This window comes from Vipera ursinii (assembly GCF_947247035.1).
Source record: "Vipera ursinii genome assembly, chromosome: 15".
NCBI classification, from domain to species: domain Eukaryota; kingdom Metazoa; phylum Chordata; class Lepidosauria; order Squamata; family Viperidae; genus Vipera; species Vipera ursinii.
In genome coordinates, this window is record NC_139528.1 from 511,448 (window position 1) to 529,817 (window position 18,370).

Sequence of the window (18,370 nt, forward strand, 5' to 3'; positions counted from 1 at the left end):
TGGGCGCTGCCCCCCCCGGGACTCCGGGGTTGCAAAAGTCGCGGCTCCTGCGGGGTCTCTTGCAAAACCGCTGCCGGCGGAAGAGGCGCCGCTTCCTCCCCGGGCGAGCGCAGGAGGGGCCCCGTTGCCACCCGCAAGCCCATCAGCCACTTCCTGCCTCCCCTCCCTCCCTCCCTTCGCCCGGGGTGGTGCGCAGGAGGCCGGTTGGCGGACCCGGGCAAGGGGGCCCTTGTGGCAGACCGGGAGACTTGGCAGCTTTAAGCCCCTGGACTTCAACTCCCGGCGGCCCCCAGCGGCAAAGCGATGGGCTCTGGAGTCCGCCCCGCCGGGGCGCCTGGTGCCCGGCTTTGGGGAGAGGGGATGGGGGATGGAGTCGCCCCCTGGAGCCTTGGAGGCGGAGGCCCCTCCCTGCAGGGTGGGGGTGCGTGGGGCAGGGCTGGAGAATTCTGGGAATTGAGGTCCCCGCCTCTTAAAGCAGGAGCCGGCGGGGTGGATGGAAATCCCCTATTTTGAGGGGCTGCTCTTTGGAGCCCGTGGCGGGTGCTGCCATTCCCGTTGTTGTCGGTTCTGCCAGTATTCTGCATTAATGCCGGGACGTCCTCTGAAATCTGAATGCCACCAAGCAAGCTTGGGAGTGTGTTTAAAGCAGCCTTAATTATAATCCTGGCTTTTATGAAGAGGCAAATTGGCTTCTGGGCTGGCGACGGCCTGCCTGATGCTGCCCAGCCAAACAGGTGCAGGGAGCCGGTTTGCGGGGGGAGTGAAGGGCGAGATCCAAAAGGGATCCCCCACTCAAAGAGAGCTTACGTCACCCCGAGCGTGTCCGCGGCTTGCCCTGTGAAAATCTTCATCTTAAAGCGTGGAATCGGGTCGTGTGAACGCGTGCCAGCTTGGATTTGGCTCTTGAACCCGCATCGGCTGCTTTGCCAAAGGGAAGCAATTCCTCTCTCCTTCCACAACAGATAGGAGGGGCCCCTGCAAGTTGCGTGCGCCAAATGTCCTTCCAGGATTTCTGCTTTTCAAGAGGGATCTTGAGTTACAGGGCTCCTGCCAAAGGTTGGGGAGGGGGAGTGAGACTGGCAGCTGAGCGACCCCTCGAGACTCCCGTTTTCTCCTGACGAGTCTCTCTTTTTCTCCTCTCCCCAGCAGCTCTGAAGAGCACCGTGCGGAATCCCTTTGCCAGTCCTGGAAAGATGGCTGCCCCAACCGGTGCCGAGGACGCACGTCTGAACCAGGCAGCGGGGCCCAGAAGATAGAAATGAAACAGGCAAGTGACGGGTTGACAGCCTCTCAGGGTGCCTCTCACGTGACTCCCCCTTAAATGGGCTGAGTAAGTTTAAAGGCCTCCCCAAGTAGCAGCCAGCAGGAGTCTCCGCTTTGGCCTGGGTCAGGCATCACCCTTGCGCCCCGTTTTTTCAGCAAGCCAGCTGAGTTTCTGGCCACAAATTGTGGTTTGCGAGCCACAGAGACAGGGCTGAGTGTGCGGAGGGACCAGTGTCGCCCGCTGCCTCAGACAGGTGGGGTTCAAAGGAGAGGGCCCCCGCCTGAGGAGTGCCCAGCCAAGTGCTTTTCCCACACGCACGCTTGTGGGTGACGCAGGGGCTGGCAGGGGCCATGGGAGAACCCAGGCCGCTGTGAGTCAGCATGGCAGATCCTGCCCGGACTCGCCTCGCTCTGCCTGGGAAAGGTAAGGCCTTCCCCCGTCCTTCCTTCCGAGCGGCTGTGCACGGCTGAGGGTTCAGCTGCCTCTCCCCAAGGAGAGAACAGAGGTGGCCTGAGTGCCTCCTTTAATGGGCGCCAGGCTGTGGGGCATCTCCTGCAGGGGAAGGTCGGGCACCGAGCAGCTGTCTGACCTTGGCCGCACCTGGGAGCCGGTGCCGAAGATCCGTGGGGGGAACTGGATGGAGGGTACGAATCTAGCCTTGGACTCATCTTGCCCAGCTGGGTGGGATGGGGACTATGGAGGGATGCAGTTCCAATTCCATGCTCAGAGAATTGTCTTTCGCTCTGGGTGGGTTTGCCGCTGGGCACGGGGGGGGGGCTTCTCTTTTGAATTGCCAATTTGGGAGGGAGAGGCTGCCACCAAGGGGTGGGGAACGAAAAGAAAGAGGAGAGATGCAAAGCATGAGGGCTAGAAACCTGAGATGGATAAACAGGGGAAGTAGGGCAGAAGAAGGATGCAGCAGAAGAGGTCGAGGTGGTTGTAGGACTGAGCAAGCTTCTGGTGCCTCTTGAGCACCCTGGGGTGAACGGAAAGAGGCCTCTCATTTGTTTTTAAGCGGCCATTTGTTCTTAAAAGAGAAAATGTGCTTGTTGTGTTCCACCAACTGCACTGTTAATCCAGGCTACAGCCCTGATCCTCTCCCCCCCCCCCCGGCTCCCCCTGCCACCCCCAACCAGCCCTTGAAATGAGGGAGCGAGGTATACTTTCCCAGGGTGCACGTTGGGTCTTTTGGGGGAAAAGGGGCGTAGGTGAAGTCTGCGAAGTGCTGAGTACAGGGAAAAGGCAGGCCCTGTAATGGGAACCAGATGTGTGCAGATGTCTGAGCGAGGGGGCGCCTGCGTAGGCCGGCGGTCTTCTCCTGCAACGTGTAATGAACTTGGGAGAGCTTCCAAACAGCCTCGCTCTAAAACTCAGCAAAGCTTGTGAGTTAAAAGCGGCTTAAAAAAAACAAAGACTGGAAGCTTTTTATTGTTCATGTAGTGCGGTGGAACCTCTCTGTTTGGGAGCACTGTACCTGTAAGGAAGGTGGAGAGAGCATCCAGTGGACACCCTTGCAGGACTGAGCCTTGTCTGGAACTCAGCAAATCATTCTGCTTTACCTGGAGCTGCTGAGTTCAGCGTCTCTGGGCCATTTATCCGTTTATAAAGTTTACCGGCTGCCCATCTTCCCATAGCTCTTTGGGGGGGGAGGCACCCTGGGTGGGAAGGGGGGGCATAGGGGTCCCTGCCCCTGACTTAATCTCGGCCCTAAGAGAGGCTCCTTTGGAAAAGAGGCGCCTGCATTTGGGGCTTTGGGGGAAACCCCAACAGGTGGAGAGCCCTGCGGTGGGTGGGTTGGTCCCAGGGACCAGACGGCATCTCCGGAACCTGGAAAAAGTCCCGCAGTGGATTAAATAGATTTTCCTGACTGCAAGCAAACACACACACACACACCCCGTCTGTGCCCCTTTCGGGAAAGAGCAGGATTAAACGTGGGGCTGAGTTTAATCCCGGGACGGGGGCCGCCTGGCTCCTCGCTCTCAAAGCCGAACGGGGGTCTCCGAGGGACCGACCCAGGCTGGGCCTCGCTTGATCCAAACACGCTTCGTTTTGCTTTCTCCCACCTCTCACCTGTACCGTGCTGGAGCGTGTGAACCCGTCTTCAGGTTGGCCCAGTTTGGGCCTTCTTGGCAGAGGCTCAGGGCCGGCCTCCTCGGATGCGCTTAAGAGGATGATATTTTAATCCCTTTAAATAGAGCATCTATTTTAACTGATGAGCTTTGAAGTGCAGCTTCAAAAACCTCCTCTTTGAGGGTCCGGAAGGAGACCCAGCTGGGGTGAAGGTCCCTGTTTTGGCAGAGTCCTGGGCCGTGAAGGCCTTCCCCCTCCTTCTCCCACCTACTAAGGACCTTGGAGTCTCCTCTCTCTCTTTTGAACCTCCTCCTCCTCCTTTTCTGGCTTCTAATTTTGAGCCAGTTAGGAGGAAAAGGAAATGGGTGTGTGTGTGTGTGTGTGTCCCTGACCTTGGGTCCTTTTCAGGATGCTCAGGAGTTGATGAGTGCCCACATCCATGCCCAGAGGTCATACGTGGCATCTGCAGGATGCCAGGTTAGGAGGTTTCATGTGGGAACAAGCTGTTCCCTCTTGGGGGGGGGGCGGTTCTCTGGATGACACCCTTCAGCTCTGCTCCATGGGTCCGCCCTCTGGCGCTCTCAGGCCCCATGAAGGCACGGCAGAGTTGAGTCTGTCCACAGCCTGGTTCTGCCCAAGGTTGAGGGGTTCTGGGAGTTGAAGTCCACACGTCTTACAGTGCGGAGGCCGCTGCTTTAGGGCAGTCTTGTGAAAGACACACCGGTCGCCAAGAGGAAGTTAAAATTTCTTCTAGATGGCCCAGCAGAAGTGTTTTGCCATTCTTCCTTCCCAGTTCTTTTTTATTAATTAGTATTCTTAAAAAATGATCAGCTTGAAGTTACAGAGTCGGCTCCCGAAGGCAGCAGCTGATCGTCCGTCTGGGTGTCCTGAGAAGTCAGGAAAGATGGCAGCCACGCCTGACTTCTGGGTGGCCAAAGTGGGTTTCGGGCCCTTAAAAGAGTTCCCCTTCCCCTCTTCTCCAGCTGTGAAAGAGGACAGGCCCACCGTGGACATGAGTCACTCGGCCGCAGACACCCCCCCGCCAGAGGAGGCGCCAGCGGAGGCCACCGCAGCCCCCCAGGGAGAGGGCCTAGGGGTCATCACGGAAGGGGTGGGCGAGCTGGCCGTCATCGACCCCGAGGTGGCCCAGAAGGCCTGCGAGGAGGTTCTGGAGAAGGTCAAGTCCATGCAGTGCGTCTCCCCGGACAGCTCTGTCCGCCCCGAGGACAGGAAGGCCAGCGGCCGCTGGCCGGGCCTGAACGGCGAGTGCTGCGAGATCAAGTGCCTGGACGACCCCCCCGAGAAGATCTGGGAGGAGGACGAGCACCCCCCGAACTCGGTGAAGGGGGTCCGGCGGCGCCAGAGGAACAACTCGGCCAAGCAGTCCTGGCTGCTGCGCCTCTTCGAGTCCAAGCTCTTCGACGTCTCCATGGCCATCTCCTACCTCTACAACTCCAAGGAGCCGGGCGTGCAGGCCTACATCGGGAACCGCCTCTTCTGCTTCCGCAAGGAGGACGTGGACTTCTACCTGCCCCAGCTGCTCAACATGTACATCCACATGGACGAGGACGTGGGCGACGCCATCAAGCCCTACATCGTGCACCGCTGCCGGCAGAGCGTCAACTTCTCGCTGCAGTGCGCCCTCCTGCTGGGCGCCTACTCCTCCGACATGCACATCTCCACCCAGCGCCACTCGCGCGGCACCAAGCTGCGCAAGCTGATCCTCTCCGACGAGCTCAAGCCGGCCCCCCGCAGGAGGGAGCTGCCCCCCCTGGTCCCGGCCCCCGAGGCCGGGCTGTCCCCCACCAAGCGGACTCACCAGCGCTCCAAGTCGGACGCCACCGCCAGCATCAGCCTGGCCAGCAACCTGAAGCGCACGGCCAGCAACCCCAAGGTGGAAAACGAGGATGAGGTAAGCCCCCCCCTCCCGGGCCCCGGCTGGGCTTCCTTCGCAGGTGGGGTGGGGGAGGGGCCCTCCTGGGGTGGGTGGGGGCTTCTCTGTCGAGGGGGATTTGTGGCGTCAATCGCTCACGGAGGAGGTCGTGTGTCGCTTTACTGGGCCGCTGCTGGTGGGACAGGCCCAGGGGTTGCGTGAACCCCAACGGGCGCATTGATGCGTGTGTGAACTCCCTTTTCTCGTCTTTCCTGCTTCGGAAGGGACCGGCTCATCCTGTGGCCGGAGAGTGATCTGTGTGGGTGTGGGCTCAGGCATTGTGGGGCGGGTGTGCTTGCGCCACGCCGAAGGGAGGCTGTGGGTCCGTCTCCTCCGACTTCCTTTGTGTCTGAAGTCCACATGAAGTTGGACGCTGTGACGTTGTTTTCTTGCCACTGTTGCAGCCTGGAGGGAAAATCCTGACCCTTGGCCACTTCCTTGCGATGCTTAGCAGAAAGCACAGTGGCCTTGCAGGGAGGTGGGCAGTGTGAAAATTTCACACGTAAAGAAAAACAATAAAACAACATTTGTCAGAAAGGAAAAGCCGTGGGCATTTTCTCGGTTCCTGGAGCTCCCACCTGGCCTGGGGGCCTCCGCACAGGAGCTGACCTGCTTTCTGGGTCCCCTGAGGGAGCCGGAGAAACAGCCCTGATGGGGCAGAACTTCAGGTGAATATTTCATACCTGAGTTGAACCTCTTCGCCACCCCTGCAGAGGAGAGCTGGGGCGGGGTGGTGGTGGATGAGAGAGCCTTGCCGGGGCAGAGGAAGAAGATGGAGAAGGAAGAAGAGGAGACTGGGCAGCTGTCTGTCTGAGATGATCTCCTGCTTGAGCAGTGGGGTGGACTAGATGACCTCCACAGTCCCTTCCAATGCTGTTAAGGGGCAGCCCCTGAATTGGTCAGCTGGTTTCTGAGGACCCCCCAAAATGTAAATAGTGCCATCTCTCTCTCTCTCTCTCTCCCTCCCCGCTTCCAATACCCAGCCTTCCGGTCCTGCCTGTTCCACACCGCAGCCCTGTAAGGTAGGCTAGGCTGAGCCATCCGTGGTCGGAGCCGGCTTTGCTGCCTAAGGCCAAGCAGGGAGAAACTTGAACCCTGTTCTCTTCCCTTGCAAGGCCGGAAGGGGGGCTCCGTCCTCGGATGCACACGGCAGGCTTCAGCCGACTCTCCTCGGGGCCTCCGCACTCTCCCTGTTGAACTCCCGGCCAGTTCATTGTTGGCCGGGCACAATGGGCTGATAGAGAGCCAGACGCCGGGTGCCAACTGGGAACTGGTGTGCCTGTTCATGATGGTCTTGGCAGCCCATCCGGGGCCTGGCCGCTGTGCCCGCCTGCGGCTGCTGCTCTCCGGGCAGTGGAGACCCCTGGGTGGCCCAGGCGATCCGAAAGGCCGGCCAAAATTCTTAAGGCCGTTCCGGGACTGTCTCCATAGCCGAGAAGGGAAAGCATTAAAAGCTAGCTTGGAAAGCAAAAAAGCTTTTTAAAAATGTTGGTTCTCTCTCTCCTCTTCTGATAACCAGCCAGGCTGTGGCTCAGAGCAGCCCTGTAAGGTAGGCCAGGCTGAGAGACAAATGCTTGTTAAATCTGAACCGGGTCTCAAAATCTGAGGTTGCCTTGGTCCTTCGTGGTCCTCTTTGGGGGGGGCCCAGTCCCCCCTCGAAAGCCAAGCCCGGGGGTGGCCCTCATCAAAGCCAGCTCCTTGTCCTGGGACAAACTGTGCCCGGGCCCTCCCCTCCCCCCCCACACCCACGGGTGCCCTTTGGCAGCGAAAGCCGCCGGGAGGCTGAGTCAGAGGAGCCGGGGGGGGGGCATCTGCCCCACCCAGACACTTCCTGCTTGCTTGGAGGGCAGCGGCGTCTGTCCCCGAGGGATGGGTGAGGGCAGCCTTGGCATCGTGCTGAGCCAGCTGGGGACGATGGGGTTTGGAATCCTGCCCATCTAGCAGTTGCCTGAGCGAGGAAGCCTGGAGGGTTAGGTGGTTTTCATGAGAGTTGGTCATAGGAGAATGAGATATAAAAAAAGGAAAAGAGAAAATAGATTTGGTGAATCTCCCTCCCTCCCTCCCCTTCCTTCCTCCCTTCCTTCCTCCCTCCCTCCCTCCCTTCCTCCCTCCCTCCCTCCCTCCCTTCCTCCCTCCCTCCCTCCCTCCCTCCCTTCCTTCCTTCCTCCCTCCCTCCCTCCCTCCCTCCCTCCCTTCCTTCCTCCCTCCCTCCCTCCCTCCCTCCCTTCCTCCCTCCCTCCCTCCCTCCCTCCCTCCCTCCCTTCCTTCCTTCCTTCCTCCCTCCCTCCCTCCCTCCCTCCCTCCCTCCCTTCCTTCCTTCCTTCCTCCCTCCCTTCCTTCCTTCCTTCCTCCCTCCCTCCCTCCCTCCCTCCCTCCCTCCCTCCCTTCCTTCCTTCCTTCCTCCCTCCCTTTTTAAAAAAGTATCCTTCGTTTTGTTCCTTGCCCCCTTTCCTACATCTCTGGTGTCTCAGTCTGAGCCCCTGGGTGGGGGGGGGGGGTCAGGGCTGCGTCAGGAGAGGGGAATCCCCCACCTCCTGGGGGGGCAACCCGGGGGGGCCGTCTGGTGAGTCCTGGGAGGAACCCAAGGCGGGGCAGAGTCCACAGGGCTGCTTTCCTCACCTGTCAAGTTGTGGCTCAACCGGAAACGTGGCACTTTGGAGGAAGTGTGGCAACTGCTTTCCGCAAGGCCCCAGTTCTCCTGGGGGGGGGGAAAGGATGGGGGGGTGGGAATGCAGAAACCAGCAGGGAGGGAGGGGGGGAGGGGGAGGCAGGGCCCTTCCAGGGGAGACCAGCCTGGGATCTTCCTTCCTGGGACTTTGTCGGCCAACGTTGCAGTGGGGGGGTTGGTTGGTTTGGATGCTGCTTTACAAAGGCCAGTGGGTGCTGCTCTGTTATTTCCACTCTTCCCTGCCCCCCCCGCGTGGATCTCCTGGTGGTCTCCCATTCAAAGCTTCCTTTGTTTTACACCAGCCAAGGCCACCCGCAGGCAGTTTCTTTGCATCTCTCTCCCCCTTGCAGCAGGGAGCTCCTTGGGCCCCACCCCTGCCCCATGGACCCCAGGCCTCTTGCTTCTCCCTGCTGGAGGAGTGGGGAAGGGCCCCTGGCCGAGATCTCCTTTCCTGGCCCTCCGTCGGGCTCCGAGAGCTGGTGGAGCTTCCCCGTCCAGGGGCAGTCTAGCTTTTTAAGGCCCCAGAGAGGCTGCCCCTCCCCGGCAGGCCCCACACCCCACTTCTTTGGGCGGGTGCAGTTGGAGGGGAGCAGGACGGGGGGGGGTGCATACGAAGAGCTGATTTTAAACTCACCTTTTCTCTCCTCAACTTTCCTCCCTCCCCTCCCCCCTTGGAAATCCATCCGCCCCCCTCCCCTCTCATTCATTTCCCAGGAACTGTCATCGAGCTCCGAAAGTCTCGATAGATCCTTTTGTTCCGTAAGTGCCCCCCCCTGCCTGCCTCTTTCCGTCCCCCCTCCCCCCTTGCGACCAGCATTTCCTCTCTCGTGACTCTCCTTCATCAGCCTGGCATCACACACGCCAGCAGGGCAGATCACCCCCGCCCCCTCCTTGCAAGCCAGATCCTGCACTGCTGGGGGCTGGGCCTCTCTCATCTTCTAGCCCCCCCCCAAACCCCCCCCCATACCACTCTGTCATGTGCTTGCCCAGCTCTGAGGAATTCTGCATGGCCCAGCACAGCCCCTGCTTTCTCCAAAAAACATCTCAGCTGCTTCTCCCGCAGCCCAGCCCCCCCACACACACTTTTTTAGGATTTTCCCCCCCCCAGCACTTCATTATGACCAATCTTCTGATTCACAGCCGTGCCTGTGAGTCCCCCCCCCCCGTGTGATCTGAATTGCATCGCAAAGTTCTAAAAGTTTGCAAAGTTTTCTGTTTCGGCCGTTCAGAAACCCAGCCAGTGGCTGTCCGAAAGAAAAGAGGAAATGCTGTTTTGGGGGACCCGAGATTTGTTTTTGATTTAGCATGTCCTGGGTTCGGTACGAATTGTTCAGCTCTTCCTTTGCCGCCTCAAATTAAGAATCGGGTTTTTTTTCTTTCTGCTGAAATTTTTACTCGCGCCAATCAATTTTTGTTTTTCCTTCTGCAAACCTCTACTTTTCTCCCCCCCCCAGTCGTGAGATGGGACGCAGGGAGAGGGACTGGCAAACGGGGAGAAAATCATTGGGGGCTTGCCAGGGGGTTTCAACCACCACGTTTCCTCCTGCCCCTCCGCAAATCACAGCCTCTCCTTCTTCCGGATTCATCCCTCTTTCCAGGGTGGGCGTGAGGTTGATGCTAACAGAAATAGACGTCGATAAACTTACTGGATGGAAGGGGAGGTTTTATGAGGGTGGGGAGATTTGGAGAGCTGCCCCTGATTTTTGGCCTTGAATAGCTCTCCTCGGTCCCCTAGTTTTCATCGCTTCTGGGGGCCTCATCCTCACCCTGAGCTTCTCGTCATCCGGAGGCACGAAGCTCCACTGGCCTCAGCTCTGCCAGCAGCCGAGGGCTCCACCGGCAGGGCCACGGGCGGCCCCTGGGACCTGGGCAGGGGCTCTTGGGGGAGACCCAGCCAGGCACCAAAGGACTGCAGCTCACCAAAGGGGCTTCCCCACGCTCAGTGCGGCCCCCAGCTGTCCGAAGGTCCGAAGCGGAGCCCCTCCCTCGCTGTCCTGGGTCAGGAGGGTCCTCTGCTCGTTGGGGCCCAAGTTGGCAATCAAGGAGGGCGCCTCCCTTTCGGGGCCGGGCAGCTGCCCACCCGTGAGACTGGGGCACGGTGTGGCTGGCCGCCTCGAGGAGGGATGCGGACAGAGCGTGCCCGGGTGGTCTCCACCCCACGTCTTGGTGGGGGAGCAAATGGAGGCTCCTGCGGGGGAAAAAAGGCATGAGTGGAGGGTGCGAGTCCTGCCCAGAGCTCTCTCCATCCTGTGGGCGCGTGTTCAGAGCCCAGGACGTCCGGAGCGCAAGGGTCAGCCTAGCCTTCGGCGGGGCTAAAGAGGACGTCCGGTTCTTTTCGCCTCCTTTCTCCTCCTGCCGGGTGGACGGCGAGGGTCGCTCTGCAAGCCCCCCCCGCCCTCAAGTCTGGGGTTGAGTTCAGAGTTCATTGCGAGGACTTTGCTTCCCCCCCCCCCGGGGTGGGGAACGAGGCCACACAGCTCCCCTTTGGCTGAGCCTGTCGTCCTCCTGCAGCACATCTGGCGCGATTGGAGGGAGGGGATTCCCCGCAAAAGGCTCTGAGATGTGCGAGAGGTGGTGGGTTTCACCTTCCCTCTTTTCCTCCAACGCCCCGCGCAGCCCGTCCGGCTGGCCCCCGAGCGAGAGTTCATCAAGTCGCTGATGGCCATCGGGAAGCGGCTGACCACGCTGCCCACCAAGGAGCAGAAGACGCAGAGGCTGATCTCCGAGCTCTCCCTGCTCAACCACAAGCTGCCCGCCCGGGTCTGGCTGCCTTCCGCTGGCTTCGAGCACCACGTGGTGCGGGTGCCCCACACCCAGGCGGTGGTCCTCAACTCCAAGGACAAGGTGAGGGGGCGGCAGGCGGGGACCTCACTCCCACCCCTCTGGAAGAGCAGCACGCGGGGGGTCCTCAACTTACGACCACAGTGGAGCCCGGGATTTATGTTGTTAAGGGAGAAATTCATCAAGAGAGCTTTGCCCCATTTTATGACTCTTCTCACCGCAATTGTTAAGTGAATCCGGCTGACTTCGCTTGTCAGGAGGTCGCCAAAAGGGATCACGTGACCCTGGGTCACACTGCAACTGTCACAAGCACATGCCAGTTGCTCAGTTGAGATCACGTGACTGTAGGGAGGCTGTAACGGTCGTAAGAGTGAAAAACGGACCTCAGTCCCTTTTTTCACTGACTCTGTAACTTTAGTGTTGAGGACTACCTGTATTCATCCAGAGAAGGACCCCCCCCACATCTCCTTCCTCTCTCCCCCCCCCAGGCTCCCTACCTGATCTACGTGGAAGTGCTTGAATGCGAGAACTTCGACACCACGAGCGTCCCGGCCCGGATCCCCGAGAACCGGATCCGCAGCACCCGCTCAGTGGAGAACCTGCCCGGCTGCGGCATCACCTACGAGCAGCGCGCCAGCAGCTTCACCACCGTGCCCAACTACGACAACGACGACGAGGCCTGGTCTGTGGACGACATTGGGGAGCTGCAGGTGGAGGTGAGCAGCCAGGGGAAGGGGGGAAGCGGGGCGCAGGCCCCTCCTGACCCCCCTCGGGCACTCACGGCCGCCTGCCTCTTCTGCCCTCCAGCTGCCCGAGATCCACGCCAGCAGCTGCGACAACATCTCGCAGTTCTCGGTGGACAGCATCACCAGCCAGGAGAGCAAGGAGCCGGTGTTCATCGCCGCAGGGGACATCAGGTCAGCAGAGCCCCCCTCAGCCGCCCCCGCCCTGCTGGCAGGCTGGCCTGTCGCCGGGTTTCGCGGCCCGCTGGCTGGTCCTGGCTCTGCTCACGGGCCGTGGGGAAAGGAGAAGGAAAGAAGACGGGGTCTCTCTCAGTCGCCGGGACGAGGAGAGGCTTCCTCTTCCGGCAGCTGAACTCTCCTCCCTCCCGCAGGCGGCGTCTCTCCGAGCAGCTGGCCCACACCCCCACCTCCTTCAAGAGGGACCCCGAGGACCCCTCGGCTGTCGCCCTGAAGGAGCCCTGGCAGGAGAAGGTCAGGTGAGGAGGGGGAGGGGGTGGCCTCTTGGGAGTCAGCGAGGCCCTTCCTTGGGACTTCAACTCCCAGAGTTCCGCCTAAGTGAAGGTTGCCGAGGTTGAAAAGTGCTGTGTGGGGCAGCGGGTGCGAAGAGAAAAGGAGCGAGCACCAAGAGGAGAGGCAGGGCCGGCCCTGGTTTCTCTTTGCTGGGGCAGCTGCGGTGTCCGGCCGGCCTGCTGGGCTGGCCAGAGAGGAGGGCGGAGGCTTCCTTCAGGAGGGCCGGCCCGAGGCTCAGCCTTCCCCTGCTCTCCTCAGGAGGATCCGAGAGGGCTCCCCTTATGGCCACCTGCCCAACTGGCGGCTCCTCTCCATGATCGTCAAGTGTGGGGACGACCTCCGGCAGGAGCTGCTGGCCTTCCAGGTGCTGAAGCAGCTGCTGGTAAGGGAGGGAGGGAGGGAGGGAGGGAGGGAGGGGCAGGGGAGAGGGAAGGAGGGAAGGAGAAAGGAAGCGAGCGAACAGAGGAGGGGGGCTTTTCTCCACCACAGATGTGATGGGTCAGGGGGCTTCAGATCTCTACCTGCCTTTAGAATTAAGACCAGGTGTGGGGGGGGGGCAGAAATCACGTAATGGTTTGTGCCGGGTGGGGGGCCTTTGGACTCCGTCTGCCCAGCCCTCCCGTCTTCCCTTGCAGGCCATCTGGGAGCAGGAGCGGGTCCCCCTCTGGATCAAGCCCTACAAAATCCTGGTCATCTCGGCTGACAGCGGCATGATCGAGCCGGTGGTCAACGCCGTCTCCATCCACCAGGTGAAGAAGCAGTCCCAGCTCTCCCTGCTGGATTTCTTCCTGCAGGAGCACGGCCAGTACACCTCCGAGGGCTTCCTCACCGCCCAGCGCAACTTCGTGCAGAGCTGCGCCGGCTACTGCCTGGTCTGCTACCTGCTGCAGGTGAAGGACAGGTGAGGCTTGGCGGGGCGAGTCTGCAGGCGCTCTGCCTCCTGGGCGTGGACCGAGTGCCTTTTCGCAGGCAGCCGCTTGGTCCTTAACGTCTCCTGACCGAGATACGTTTAATTCTGAGAAATTAAAGGAAACTCACACGAGGGGGGGGGAAGGGGGCTTCCTTTGCAAAAACCACAAGGCCGGATAGTTTTTCCTCCTCCCCCAGGCACAATGGCAACATCCTGCTGGACGCCTATGGCCACATCATCCACATCGACTTTGGCTTTATCCTGTCCAGCTCCCCCCGGAATCTGGGTTTCGAAACCTCGGCCTTCAAGCTGACCACCGAGTTTGTGGACGTAAGTGGGGCCGCTGAGGAAACTCTCCTACTGTTGGAAGTTACAATGGCGCTAAAAATAGTGAATTATGACCGTTCTTCATGCTTACAACCATTGCAGCGTCCTCCATGGTCCCGTGATCAAATTTCAGATCCTTGGCAGCTGGTTCGCAGTGTCCTGGGGATCATGTGATCCCCGTTTGGGATCTTCCGACAGTCACTGGGGAAGCCAGATTCACTTAACCACTGTATTCATAACGACTGCAGTGATTCACTTAACGGCTGTGGCAGGAAAGGTCATAAAATGGGGCAAAATTCTCTTCAGAAATGTCTCAGTCAATAGCAGAAAATTTGAGCTCAACTGAAATAAATCGAGGAGTGCCTATAATGCAGAAGAGTCTAATTCTTGGGGGGCTGGGGGGAGGGTCCTTCCGTCTTCCTGCCTTGCAATTTGCCCCTCCCTCCCCCCGCAGGTGATGGGTGGCATCGGGGGAGACATGTTCAACTACTACAAGATGCTGATGCTGCAGGGCCTGATCGCTGCCCGGAAGCACATGGACAAGGTGGTGCAGATCGTGGAGATCATGCAGCAAGGTGGGCCGGGGTCCTCAGGGGAGGTGGGATGTCCCCGCTTTGCCAGGTGCCAGTCTGTCGTGAGCTATGGGGGGGAGGGAGCTGTGGGAAGATGGGGGAAACGAAAGAAATCTTCTTCGTGCCGTCTGGAGACCCCCCGACGAGGCCGTGGAGCTGGGGAGGGGGCGTAGCTTCTCTCCAGCCATCAGGGAGAGTTACCAAAAGTACTTCTTCAAGTAGGACTGGACAACGGGGAGGTAACGGGGAGGTAACGGGGTGGGCAGAAGGAAGAGGGGAAAGTTAGTTGGCCTCTTGGCCTCTGACCTGCCTTGGCCTCTCCCCGGCAGGCTCCCAGCTGCCCTGCTTCCACGGCTCCAGCACCATCCGGAACCTGAAGGAGCGCTTCCACATGAACATGACGGAGGAGCAGCTGCAAGTGCTGATCGAGCATCTGGTGGACGGCAGCATGCGCTCCCTGACCACCAAGCTCTACGACGGGTTCCAGTACTTCACCAATGGCATCATGTGACGGCCAGAGCTGGACCTTCCCCTCCGGCCGCTTCCTCCTCCTCCTCCTCCTCCCAGCCCAGGGTCCAAGGTGGACCGGACAGAGGCCGCTGGGCTGGGCCCCTCCAGGGAGGGGGAGGCAGCTGCTGGAGGAGCCTGGGGAGACTTTGGACTGCAAAGGTGGGGTTACCTCCCCCACACACACCCCACCCCCGTGAAGGATCATGCTTAAGGACCTTGTTGAGATTTGTCTCTGGAGGAAGGACAGAAACGGGGGCCGGTCTGCCCCTGGCGCCCCCTTCCTCGGACCTTTTTTCAGTATTACAGTTCCCCTCCTCCTCCGTGTCCCCCTGCTTTCCAGCCCCTCCAGGTGGGAGATGGGAGGGGGCCCCCCACTGGGAATGCTTGAGAGGCCCCCTCGGTGTTTAGGGCTCTGCTTCTCCCGTGCAGTGGGGGAGCACTCACCCACCTCCAGACTCGCAGAGGGCGAGAGAGAATGTGTGTGTGTGTGTGTGTGTGTGTGAGTATCTTGTGTCAGTCATGAAGCCCCCCTCCCCTGTGCCCATTTCCCAGTTGGATGCAAGGAGGGGGTGCAAAGGGTCTCCCTTTCTTGCCTGAAGGCTCCCAATTCTTCACTGCTTGAAGCACAACTCCAGCCTCCCTTGAAATGGGGCTGGGGGCATTGGCAGGGCGTCTCCCCCCCATGGATTTTGGCCTGGCAAGGGATGGGGAAGGTGGGGAACTTAGGATGCAGATGATTGGTGAAAGCTTCAACCCCTCCCCCCCCCCCGGCTGCTGCAGGAAATGAGGGGTCCGCAAATATTCCCTGGGGGAGCATCGCCCCCTTTAATGGGCCTTCCCTGGGGGGGGGAGCTCAAGACCCCACAATTCCCAGGCCTGCCCTTGGCCAAACCAGTTTCCTTCTCCCACTCTCTCTCTCTCTAGGGTTTCTCCCCCTGGAATGGAGCAGAGCCCCCTTCCTCTCCCAGGAGCTGTGTCTCCTTGCAGGCAGACACACCCACACACCACACCACCCTTGCCATTGTGGAAGGACGTACCCCTCCCTCCTTGGGAAACATGCAAAAGCCGTTTGCAGTATGAATTTGGGGCACGGTTCTGCTTCTGCCGTTCTCATGAGGAGGGGTCCCTTTGCGATTGTGTGTGCGGGGGGGGGGAAGGAGAGAGACTCTTGTTGATCCTTTGCTTCCCCGAAACTGTGACTGGTCCTCCACGGCCCAAAGGAGGCCTGAGTGCAGATTTGGAATTCATGCTTGCCAGCTCTTGAGGGCAACGGGTTCCGAAAACCAGGCAACATCGGTGTCTTGTTTTCCTGTCTTTCTTCACCCCCCCCCCTCTGGTCCAATCTCCCCCCCCCCCTTTCTCAACATGAACTTTTTTTCACACTGTACCAGGTTGTTTGTGTGTGTGTGCTCGCATCGCTGCTCATTCCTGAGGCTTGAAGCTCTCCCCCCCTTTTTAAAAAAAAACAAAATCTGTTAATTGTGGAGTGATAATTAATGTGGGAAACAGCTGCTGGAATGGAGAAGGGAGGACGGGGTGCTTTAACTGGGCCTTGGTGTTTTTAAATTACCTCTGGGCTACACACACACACACACACACACACACACAGAAACATAAACACAAACCCCCACACACACACACACAAAAGAAGGAAGAAGCAGCTGGTAAAGAAAGGGGGAGTTGAAAGAATAAGGCCTTTAAAAGTTTGTCTAAAATACGGTGTTGCACTTGGAAAAACCCTTCCTTGTGTTATTTATTTTATTTATTTATTTGTTTTTATAAACCGCCCTTCTCCCGAGGGACTCAGGGCGGTGTACAGAATAAGATAGGCATACAGAATGAACCGTAATGAAAAACAAACACTAGTAAAATACAAACTGGGACCCCAATAAGAGCTATCAGGCCAGGCCGGACTGCTGGAACAGGTAAGTTTTTAATTCTCGCCGGAAGGTGCGGAGGTCGGGGGCCATCCGGATTTCGGTTGGCAAGCTGTTCCAGAGGGCTGGCGCACCCACTGAGAATGCCCTCCCCCTGGGGGCCACCAGCCGACATTCCTTGAGCGGTGGCACCCTGAGGAGGCCCTCTCTGTGGGAGCGCACAGGGCGGTGGGGCGCTGACATTGGCAGAAGGTGCTCCCGCAGGTAGTCCGGACCCATGCCATGTAGGGCTTTGTATGTCATTGTCAGCACCTTGAACTTCACACGGAAGGCAACTGGAAGCCAGTGCAGCGCACGGAGGAGAGGTGTGATATGGGAGTATCGGGAGGCTCCCAAGAGTGTCCGCGCCGCTGCACTTTGCACCAGTTGAAGCTTCCGAGTGGATCTCAAGGGCAGCCCCAAGTAGAGAGCGTTACAGTAGTCTAGGCGAGAGGTCACAAGCGCATGGGTGACTGTACGTAAGGCGTCCAGGTCCAGATAAGGCCGTAATTGGCGAACTAGTCGAACCCGGGAGAAGGCCCCCTTGGTCACAGCTCCTATGTGATCTTCCAGGGAGAGCTGCGAGTCAAGGAGGACACCCAGGTTGCGGGCCCTATCAACAGGGGGTAGTAACTCGTCCCCGATGTTAAGGGATGGGATGTTCTGAGTATCCTGGCTAGCCGGTACGTACAGCCATTCAGTCTTGTCCGGGTTCAGTTGAAGCCTGTTCCTCCCCATCCATTCCCGGACCGCTTTCAGGCAGCGGGACATCACGTCGAGGGCATCACTGATGTTGTTTGGAGTTGAGATGAAAAGCTGGGTGTCATCAGCATACTGATGGTACCCTACTCCAAAGCTGCGAATGATCTCGCCCAGCGGTTTCATGTAGATGTTGAACAGGAGAGGCGAGAGGACCGACCCCTGAGGTACTCCGCAAGCGAGAGGCCTCGGGGTCGACCTCTGTCCTCCTGCCAACACCGACTGCGAGCGACCCTGGAGAAAGGAGGAGAACCAGCGCAGAACCGTGCCTCCCACTCCCAGTCCCCTGAGGCGTCGCAGCAAGATACCATGGTCGATGGTATCGAAAGCCGCCGAGAGGTCTAATAAGACTAGGACAGAGGAATGGCCCCTGTCCCGGGCTCTCCAGAGATCATTTATCAGAGCGACCAATGCCGTCTCCGTGCTGTACCCCGGCCTGAAGCCCGATTGGTACGGGTCTAGATAAACCGCTTCATCCAGGATCTGAGGGAGTTGGTGCGCCACCACGCTCTCAACAACCTTCGCAAGGAAGCGAAGATTCGAGACTGGACGAAAGTTATTCAATGAGGATGGGTCCAAGGTGGGCTTCTTGAGGAGAGGTCTCACCACCGCCTCCTTCAAGGCGGTGGGGAAGTGACCCTCACTCAGAGAAGCGGAGATGACCGCCAGGAACCAGCCTCGTGTCCCCTCTCGAGCTGCATATGCCAGCCATGAAGGGCACGGGTCCAGTAAGCATGTGGAGGAGCTCAGCCTCCTCATAATCCTGTCCACTTCCTTGGGAGTCACAGGATCAAATTCCTCCCAGGTGACGTCGACAAGACTGTCCATGCCTTGTTCTTCCAACTCAGCCCAGTTGGAGTCCAGGCCGGTTCGGATCCGAGCAATTTTATCCAGCAGATATTGACCGAATTCCTCGGCTCGGCCCTGCAAGGGTTCCTCCCTCACCTCTTGGTTCAGTAGGGAGCGAGTCACCCTGAACAAGGCAGCCGGGCGGTTATCTGCGGACGCGATGAGGGTGGAAAAGTAGTTGGATTTTGCCACCCTTATCGCAGCGAGATAAGACCTGGTGAGGCTTCTTAATCGCAATCGGTCGGATTCGGATCGACTGGATCTCCAATGGCTCTCTAGGCCCCGTCTCCGACGCTTCATTTCCCGGAGCTCCGCGGTGAACCATGGGGCTCGCTGGGATCTGCGCCGGGTCAGAGGCCGCATGGGTGCAACTCGGTCAAGAGCCTCCGTGGCTGCCTTCTCCCAGGCTTCCACTAAGGCATCTGCCGAGCTGTGAGCAGGGAGTGCATGTGCGTCCCCCAGCGCTGCCTGGAACCTATCAGGGTCCATTAGGCGCCTAGGGCGGTACCATCTGGTTGGCACCGTGCACCCACGGCGGGGGGTGGCAAAGGGGAAGTC

The 18,370-nt window shown here is 59.4% G+C and overlaps 2 protein-coding genes across 3 annotated transcripts in view; one reads left to right on the forward strand and one right to left on the reverse strand.

Moving 5' to 3' along the window:
• ZNF687 (zinc finger protein 687) overlaps nucleotides 1-18,370 on the reverse strand; it is a 129,890-nt gene that overhangs the window by 80,882 nt on the left and 30,638 nt on the right. The window lies entirely within an intron of this gene.
• Nucleotides 435-15,675, forward strand: PI4KB (phosphatidylinositol 4-kinase beta). Of its 2 annotated transcripts, XM_083374621.1 has the most exons (12): nucleotides 435-1,267; nucleotides 4,318-5,246; nucleotides 8,650-8,694; nucleotides 10,552-10,779; nucleotides 11,205-11,432; nucleotides 11,524-11,633; nucleotides 11,831-11,935; nucleotides 12,228-12,351; nucleotides 12,605-12,870; nucleotides 13,077-13,209; nucleotides 13,661-13,781; nucleotides 14,108-15,675. In XM_083374621.1, exons 2-12 carry the CDS (start codon nucleotides 4,347-4,349, stop codon nucleotides 14,287-14,289), a joined length of 2,442 nt encoding a protein of 813 aa, XP_083230747.1. In that variant the 5' UTR covers nucleotides 435-1,267; nucleotides 4,318-4,346; the 3' UTR covers nucleotides 14,290-15,675. The 2 variants fall into 2 exon arrangements, with proteins under 2 accessions (XP_083230747.1, XP_083230748.1); XM_083374622.1 differs by lacking the exon at nucleotides 8,650-8,694.